This window comes from Beta vulgaris, chromosome 2 (genome assembly GCF_026745355.1).
Source record: "Beta vulgaris subsp. vulgaris cultivar EL10 chromosome 2, EL10.2, whole genome shotgun sequence".
Lineage (NCBI taxonomy): Eukaryota > Viridiplantae > Streptophyta > Magnoliopsida > Caryophyllales > Amaranthaceae > Beta > Beta vulgaris.
This window is the reverse complement of record NC_079203.1, coordinates 42,257,663-42,267,289: the sequence shown is the minus strand read 5'-3', so window position 1 is coordinate 42,267,289 and position 9,627 is coordinate 42,257,663. Positions and strand designations below refer to the sequence as shown.

General features: G+C 38.4%; 1 protein-coding gene across 1 annotated transcript; it reads right to left on the bottom strand.

Annotated features, from left to right (window-relative positions):
- Positions 1 to 349: 349 nt before the first annotated feature.
- LOC104886622 (ATP-dependent zinc metalloprotease FTSH 4, mitochondrial) lies at positions 350 to 8,287 on the bottom strand. The gene is made up of 7 exons (XM_010671090.4): positions 7,912 to 8,287; positions 7,055 to 7,142; positions 5,830 to 6,093; positions 4,522 to 4,767; positions 4,225 to 4,349; positions 2,545 to 3,021; positions 350 to 1,550 (listed from the first exon to the last, which is right to left on the bottom strand). Exons 1-7 carry the CDS (start codon positions 7,936 to 7,938, stop codon positions 621 to 623), a joined length of 2,157 nt encoding a protein of 718 aa, XP_010669392.2. The 5' UTR covers positions 7,939 to 8,287; the 3' UTR covers positions 350 to 620.
- Positions 8,288 to 9,627: the final 1,340 nt, after the last annotated feature.

Here is a 9,627-nt window from a genome sequence, read left to right as displayed (position 1 = left end):
GATTTCCAAGAACAATCCTTAAAAGTGGCACTCGTCAAATTGAGCCGCAAACTCAACATTCAACAATTCGCACCCTTCTTTGGCTGATTATTGCCTAATATCACACAAATTTTCCTTGTTTAAAAACACACGTATCAGAATAGAGTGTGTTACCATGTCCGCTTGTGACTTGTGAGATTTCATAATCGGATGGCAATAGATCTTAGACCCAATCAAATCCGGATGTAAATACAGTTAAAATCCGATGTGTTACCGTCCCTAGACGCCAATTTACATATATGACACCAAAGTCAATATAGCACATGCACAAGGAGTGGCAAGTTTAGAAATGTAAACCAGTCATTGCAGCTATTCAAAAAGAAAACCATCTTTATATTGCTACAAACTTTAACGTGTCAGATCTGCTTGGCCGCTAAGATTCTACATCTCTAGTCCAATCTTCAACTCACAGATTGATGATACAGGGTAATCACCAGATAACTTGCAGCAAATGCAAGCAAGAAACGGTTATGACAGTAAAGATATCATAATCCTCCAATGACAAAAATTAACTACTTAATATATGCACATTGAATTCATTAAATTAAAACCCGCCTTTTATAAGAAAGAAATAGAAGAGGCTAAGACCCCACCGGAGCCACCCCTTTGCCCTTGGCAGCAGCCGTTGCAGCAGCAGCTGCAGCCGCTGCTGCTGCTGCTGCTGACGCGGCAGCACTTGGGGTTGAAGGTGGAACTGGTTTTGACTGCTCACTGCTTTGAGTTGACACTATGTGCTGTTGCTGGTGTTGCTTCTGCTCTGAGTTGACTTCTGCAAGCAACTCCTTAATTTGAGCACCCGTGAGAGTCTCATTCTTTAGCAAAGAATTAGCCAAGGCATGGAGCTCCTTGCTATGAGTTGTGAGAATGGTTTTCGCATTATTGTAGGCTTGCTCGAGTAAGAACCTAACCTCTTGCTCAATAAGCAGCCTAGTCTCGGTGCTCATACTCCGGCCATTGTCATCATAATCATGAGTAACAAGTCCAACCTCTCGGCTCATCCCATACTTAGTAACCATTGATCTTGCGAGTTTTGTCGCTTGTTGGAGATCAGAGGATGCACCAGAAGTTACCTCATTCTCCCCAAAGATAAGCTCTTCAGCAACCCGACCTCCCATGCAAACATCAAGGCGGGCAAGCATTTGTTTCCGGGAGATGCTAGTTTGGTCCGTCTCAGGGAGTTGCGTAACCATCCCAAGGGAGAGACCTCGGGGGACAATTGTCGCCTTGTGTACAGGGAGCGCACCATTAGTATGCATAGCGACAAGGGCATGGCCGCCCTCATGGTATGCTGTCATTTTCCGATTTTCATCAGAGATAACAGCAGACTTGCGCTCGCTGCCCATTAGTATTTTGTCCTTGGCATACTCAAGATCAGGCATGCTCACTGCCTTAGCCCCTTCCATTGCGGCCTTCAGAGCAGCTATGTTGATTAGGTTAGCAAGATCAGCACCAGAGAAGCCTGGCGTTCCTCGAGCTATAATCATGAGATCTACATCTTCCCCCTTCAGCACCTGTATACAGTAAAGCTATATAATCTTCTCTTGACAAATTGGTGACAACTGACAAGATACTTAGAAACACTTCACTAGCACTAAGAACTAAAAGATATGCCCAGAAAGTTTTTACTAAGACAGCACATATCATCTCATCAAACTAACAACCTGGTTTTTCCAATACAGTGACAGCAGATAATCAGAAGAAAGCAATCGCCGCTGAGCTAGAAGAAGTCAACAAATTTGGCCATGTGAAATCCATCAAGCGTGGTTCACCGGTTCCACCGAGTAGACCCTTAGACATTCATCGGATCAAAAGGGGCTCAGATATGAAGAAGCATAACACTTGGCCATATGACATCCCTCACATACATGGGATCAAAGGGGCTCAGATATGAAGAAGCACAACACTTGTAGGTAACCAACTATTTCCACAAAGTACACCCAATCAATCTAAGGCTTCGTCCATTAGCACTCCTACATCCTAACCAAACCTCCAATATAGTTGAAAGCCCTATGTTAAGCCAAAGTACGGAATAGAGGCATTTCCTTTCTAGTAGTTAATCCATAGAAAACAAACTGCACTCCTCCTTTCTTGGTTCACGTAAAGCTTGAAACAATAGATACAGTGTTCGAAGTAGCAAACAGGTCACTCCGATTTGGTCACTTCAATTCAGATCATATTTAGGTCACGAGTCATTCAGTCTTGTTTTATGTCAGGTCATATTCGTGGGTCATTTAGCTTATTCTGATAGATCAATACATATTAGTCAAAGACAGGTGAGGTCCCTCAGGTAGGGTCAAATTTAAGTCATGCAGTCCAGGGTACAGTTTGAGTTTAGGTCAGGTAGCCAGATATGGATCAGTTGTGCAGGTCAAAGCATTACTTTATTATAAATCACGTGGGCCATATTTCACACTCTCTCCTCTTCCTTGGTTGTTGTGTTATTTCCATATATGTCGCAAGTATTAAGAAACGGAGTAAATACTTTGATAAATGACATGTTCATACCTTAGACATATGAACTTCTAAAATCTGTCTGCGTCCTTCAACATCCGGATTGGGAACAGTAACGTGTCTATCGAATCGTCCAGGTCTAACCAGTGCATGGTCCAAGGACTCGGGAAAATTCGTTGCCGCAATCACAATAATTCCTTCACTTTGCTTGAAGCCATCTAGCTCCACAAGCAACTGATTTAATGTCATCTTCATATATTGCTGATCCTTGGGGTTACGACTTCCCCCTATTGCATCTATTTCATCAATAAAGATAATACATGGTGAGCGCTTCTTGGCAGCTGCAAACAGATCTCTTACCCTCCTGGCTCCAACACCAACAAACATTTCCTCAAATTCACTGCCACTGCAAGAGAAGAAAGGCACTCCTGCTTCTCCAGCAATAGCTCTGGCTAGCATAGTTTTTCCAGTACCAGGAGGACCAACAAGCAAAACACCCTTGGGGAGTTTACCACCCAGACGAGTGAAGCGCTGTAGATAGGAAAAGAGTGTTAATAAGGCCTAATGATCCATGCAAGCAACATAGTAAAGCCGACCATAAGGACATAAATTATAAACAGAAAACAAGTTGCCATAGCAGCACATTATTAATAAGGCCCAATTATCCCTGCAAGCAATGTAGTAAAGCCGACCATAAGGACATTAATTATAAACAGAAAACAAGTTGCCACTAGCAGCACATTATTTACTAAGAGAATATATAACAGAATGAAAGCACTTTCCTTCAAAGCACCAATAGGCATAAGCATTTCATGTTTGCTATCTATACAGATGAGGACCTATACATTCTCACACTAGCCGAAGAGAGGAGACTTGCAACAGGTCAACAGCCAAGAAGCAACATTCAGAAGTCATGAACTACATCACCAACACGTGGCAACTAGTATTGGACAACTAGCCGAAGAGAGGGGACTTGCAACAGGTCAACAGCCAAGAAGCAACATTCAGAAGTCAGGAACTACGTCAACAACACTTGGCAACTGGTATTGGAGAACAGCAAGTATCCAGGTGTTAGACTGCAATATTATATGAAAGATTGCATGTTTGTGGTCCAAAATCAGATGTAAAGGTTCCATCCATGTTGCATCATCAAGTATCTAACACAGGTGAGACTAAATAAAGATTCATAGCACGAGTCATAACTGTAAAGTGTCTGTACTCTATAATAGAGGTTTTGCCTCTTGCTCCTCTAATTTTGTGATTCCAAATAATTGCATTATGAGACTTCCATTAGCGATCCAGATAAAGGCATAAAGCCATTCAACTAGTGGAAGTGGAAAACATAACACCAAAAATGGTTAACATAATTAATGTCACACTTGACATAGGAGCCCAGGAAAGAATGTAAAAGCTTTTGCATGCCTTCTTGTTCAGAGCAGATTAAGTGATACTCCCGATGTCCTATTAATTTTCATACTTTCTTCTTTCTTTATCACGTCGATGATCATTTGCTCTCTCCATTACAATACATTTTCATACTTCTCCTCCCTACCCCTTTTAGAAATTTTAAAAACTATTCTGAATCTCTGAACCCAACCACAATGTAAAAAGCACACACGGGCAAGGGAGCAGGAAATTTTACAAATGTTCAACAAAAAGAAGCATGAGAGAATTCTTTCTGACAGAGACGAGAGAGATCAAGGTAAGAATATACATGATCTAAGATGCACAAACCTTGGGATCTCGAAGATAATGGACTATTTCTTCTAATTCAGCTTTTGCTTCATCAACCCCTTTTACATCACTAAATTTTGTGTTGGATTCCATGCTAGGTTGTACCTCTTCATTTAGACCCAGGCCTAAAAAGTGAATTATGCAAAAGAGAAATGAATCCTATTTATTTCAAACTCCTCCTCCCTGAATCCATGAAATAAATAATAAAAACAGAAATGAACAAAAATTTGATGGAAAGAAAACTCCCATCCTTTTGCTCTTTGACCAGAGTACTCTAAGCAGTTGTAAATTTTGTACCTTTACTAATTCCTCTGTCTTCAATTAGTGCCCCAACTCCTGAAATCAAGAGAAAGGCTAAAGCAATGCTACGAAATGTACGCCATAGCTGTTCTTTAAAATGACCGCCTTCAGCAGCCACCATGTGAATTGGAGCACTAGAAGTTCCAAGTACTCCATCTTTTGTAGATTTCCCTACATTGCGGAAAGCAGAAAGTCCACCCATACTCTCTTCCTCCGAAAAGGAATGGCCCGTCGCAGTTATTCCTGAAGAATTATATGACCGCGTTGAGCGACAGAAGGACAACGAAATACAAAAGAAAAAAGCACATTACTGAAAACAGAGAGCAGCCAAGTCAACCGAATGACTTACATAAACAGAAGAAATTAAAAGCAGTCATGATAAAGTGACTTGTGAGATAGCATTAAATTTAAAGACAAAGCTTTTAGGGAGGGGGGGGGGATCATGATGGGAGATGTGCACAATAGATGGCAGGCTCAAAAAATAATTTAAAGGATAAGATCAAGTCCACAAAAAAGGGGAAAATGTACAGTGATAACTTTCACGAGAAGCAGAAAGGATATTGCAGAGATGGAATGCTCCACCTGCAAGCCAAAAGCAGGATGAGCCGAGTAACTGCGTTTCTTGGTAGAGTAACAGCCCAATACAATGAGCAAGTATATCATTATCAAGGTTCCTAGTCAAGGGATCTCAATTATAAACGCTTTCTAAATGAGTTTCGCAAATATCTTCTGAAACAATGAGTTGTCCAAAGCATAGACAACGATATATTTAAAAGGAGCAGCATGATAGGAAATAAACACAAATGAGTAAAGATTGTATAGTTATCATCCTTTCAGTGGACATCAGTGAGTAAAGTAAAGTAAAGTAAAGCAATAAACACAAAAATAGGATGACGAAGGCACAACACAAATGAGTATGTTAGATGATTCAAGAAGTAAATATGAGATAAAAATCACACAAAACACAACCGAATTCTTATAACAAGGGAATACAGTTTCTACTTCCTCGTCCAGGAGACAAGAGAAAACACATATTGTCCACTATATGACTGTAGTTGTCCAAAAATAAACTTGTTTCCCACAACAGACTGTAATTGTCTAAAAGATAAACCTTATTTTCCTCATCCAGGGGTCAAGTATTTTCTGTATAAAGAACTTATAGCTATCATCCTTTCAATGGACATCACAGCACCATTGGCAAGAGACCTGTAGTATGAAATGTGAATCCTATCGTCCTAAATTTACATAGAAAGCATTCACCATAGCTTGCTGTAACTTTGAAATGACAAATGTTCCAGCACAAACCTCTCTGCAATGTCCTGAGCAACTCGCTCTCGTCCAACCTATCAACTTTGACCAGTGCTTTAACATACTCAGCAACAGCTGCAGGACTCGAGTGCAAAGCAGGCTGATTTTCAAAGGCTCTTATCACTGCTTCTGGATCACTTCGCCGATACACATCCCTAAAATAAGCACCATCACTTGCACCATGCGCATCACGTGCTCGGCGACCTAAGCTGCCAACATAGCTTGACTGATATCTCTTGTGAGACCCTGCAAGCCTGCTTTCTGCATAACAAACAGTATAGGTTGAGATGAATGCTTGCTCACTCACACAAATTGAATATGAGATTCGCAATTCCATCAGATAAGGGAAGAAAAACATTAAAAAAAAAAAAAAAAAAGAAAATGAGGCAGGACATGAAGACAGACCAAACCTAGAAGCAAAGTTCTACAGAAACACCCTTTTAGATAAGATATGACATAGGAAACCCAAGCATAGAACATCCGCACTGTAGAAAATTAGAAACTTCACTTACCAGACTCCCCTCATAAGGTTCGATCTTATGAATAGAATACCTTAAAACTCAAAAGCACCTCCAGCAAATGCCTAAGTTGACACAAGATTAACAAAGTGACAGATATAAGTCACAGGAAAGGGTTGAGAGAAGAATGTTCCTTGTACTCCTATCCAAAATCCAACCAAATGCACTAGAAAACAGCTAAAAGTAGGAAACATCCCGCTTTCATTTTACTGCTAAGAAACCAGCATATCTCCCCAGAAATGTACAACTAGGAAAATCTAGTTCTCAATTTCAACTTCAATTGAACACCTCAAAGAACATATGCAGTATGGCGATTAAGCAACCAACAACAATATGTATTCCAGTCTCATACCGGAAAAACTCTAGGAAGTGAACCTTATCAAAATCTCAAGGTAAAAACTGCACCTTTATACTAATTCTATCCAAGAATAAAGTCATAATATCAACAAATATAGACGTTATGACTTATAAGCACCTCCTATTTTGTCCCTCAATGACCTTCCAATTTAGCTTTCCCAGTCAATTCAAAACCAATAGCCTTTGGTTCTACTGCCTTCAATTCCGAGTTAAACTTTAAACAAAACTCTAATGAGTTCATGAAATCAATTGTCACGCCGCAAAGTACCCACAATTTTCATAAATTCATACCCACCAAGGTCAAAACAACTAAAAGCAAAATCCACCAAAAAGTACACATAATTCACCTCTGCCATTGTGCAGCTGCCGCAAAGTCGAATAGAGCCTAGATGACAGACTCCTCAATTGTACAAGCTCTTGTTCCCCGGTTCTCACCTGCCAAAAAATACAGAAAAACATCTTAAATCTCCAAGTGCTATCTGAAGAAGCAGAATTCACATTAGCAGTCTTAACCCAATTTAAAACATCTTGTAACCAATTGACCATTGGCATATAAACAGGACATTTTTAACACGGCAAGCGACAAAGGCGCAATCTTCGTCAAAATCTCAAGCTTCAGAGTCATTTCTTTAGCCAATTCTGCAAGTTCAATTGACCATGGATATATAAAGAGGACATTTTAAACCGAACAAACGCGACGGTGCAATCTTCACCAAAATCTCAAGCTTCACCGTCATTTCTTTAGCCAATGCCCAATTCATTTGGCAACTCTTCACATTTTAACTCTCATTAATCTTCTACTACCACTATCAAGCGGATAAACTAATAGAGTATAAACTAACAACAAAAATCATATGCACAACAAATCATTCACAAAAATGCATCTTTACAAAGACCTTCAGCTCAGAATCCAGATATAACACTCAAATTTAAACTCTATATATTACACAATTCAATCGTTGGAAAACCAGAAATAACAATAACCCACAAAATAAACAAACCCCCACTATTAATTGAAAGGACCCACATCCCAAGAAGGTCTTAATCATCTAAAAACAATCAAAATTAGGGTTCGTAACAGAATAAAGGTAATAAATTCCAAAACTCTAATCAAAGATTAAAAGAATAAAAAGGGGAATCCATTAAAAGTTAAAAACTTGATAAAGAAAATGACATAAAGATTGAGAAAGATTGAATGACTAACCTGCCTGAGAAGTTGTCTCCAAGCCATTAAAACCCCTTTCTCTCTCTTAACAGTTTCTCTCTCTAAAAGAGAGTTAATCAGCTGTGATCTTCCTTCTAAATTAATTTCTCGATACAAATTTGCAAACCCTTTTACAAAAAGATTGAATCTTGTATCCTATTTTATGAAATGTTTCTTGTGTTTTTTTGTGCCCGAAAAGAAAGGGGAGGAGAGAGAAAGAAAGAGCTTGATGTAGTAGCGTTTGGTTGGGATGAAGAAATTTGTGAGTCAAGTACTCTGATTTTTTTACTTAATTTTTTTTTGGGATAGTGAGAAAATGAAGAAATGAGCATGATAGCAAGAAATCTAACGGGTATGAATCAAATGGGTCGGTGATTCATATTCGCCCACGCTGCTGTTTGTTGATTGAGCTTTATGCCCAATATCAAATAAGGGCCTTAAAACAATTGAAAGCTTTTACATGCACTTTGTTATTTGGGTTATGTGAGCCAACTAGACTAAGGCCTTGTTTGGTTGACAAAATAAATCATAGGAAGTGCAAATTCTTAGGAAGTAGAAATATATGAAGTTGCTTGGTTGGCAAAATCATGGGAATTTGCACTTCCTAGGAAGTTCTACTTCCTCCAAAATGGAGGAAGTTACTTACCTAGGTCCCCCTAGGTCATAGGAAGTTCTACTTCACATTATCAACCAAACACAATTTTACACTTCTTAGGAATTTCAAATACATGGGAAAATAACTTCCTAGGAAGTATGACTTCCTATATACAACCAAACAAGGCCTAATATGTTCAGCAGTTTTTAGTCCAATCTAGTGCGTCATGTCTTGAAGTGGCACGACGCGAACCCTTAACCTTCTTCAAGTTAAGAGATGGAAATCCGACTGCCTATTGGTGTAATCGTGTAATAGAGGGTAGCTAGATCTGATCTGATCTTGAGCGTTACGCTCCGGATCATTTACCATGTATTTGAAGATTTCAAAATAGAAATATAAGGGTTGTATATAAAAAGCTAAAAATGGAAATAAGTTGCATTAATTGGTCATTTATTACATCGGTTGATGCAAAACTTTTCCATAAATTCACAACTTATTTCCATTTTAAGTAGTGTATTTATGTCTTATATGCAACCTTAAGGGCTGCATATAACCCTATTATTATTCATAAATTTCACAATTGATTTTATTAGTATTTCGTAATTTTCAATCTAGTGCAAAATTGGAAAATGGAAGTTATGGCATGATAACGTTTTAGAAAAAAAGCTTCTATGGGATTGGTGATATGAATAACTACTACAATTTCAATTGAATTAGGGTAAGGGAATGTTATTACCTCGATACAAGTGTTCGAGATCAAAAGGTTTGCCTATGTCTTTATAGTTACATATAATTGTAAGATGTTATGATGTTTTACTCTAAAACATTAAACATTGAAAGTGTAGTAGTTTGGTGGTTAAACTCTCACATTTCATTTCAAAAATCATGGGTTTAATGTTTAGTAGCTACATATATTGTTAATATTTTTAATGAGATCATACACATGTGGCCTATAAGTTGGAGAGTGTCATGTAAAGCCATTCTTTTAATAGGAACACCTTTTAATATATTTGTATAGATATAGATTTGTATGAAGGAGAACAAAAGATCTAATAAAAGTACAATTACAAATATAAAGTAAAACTCCATAATACATTAATGATATTTTAGATTTACAAAAT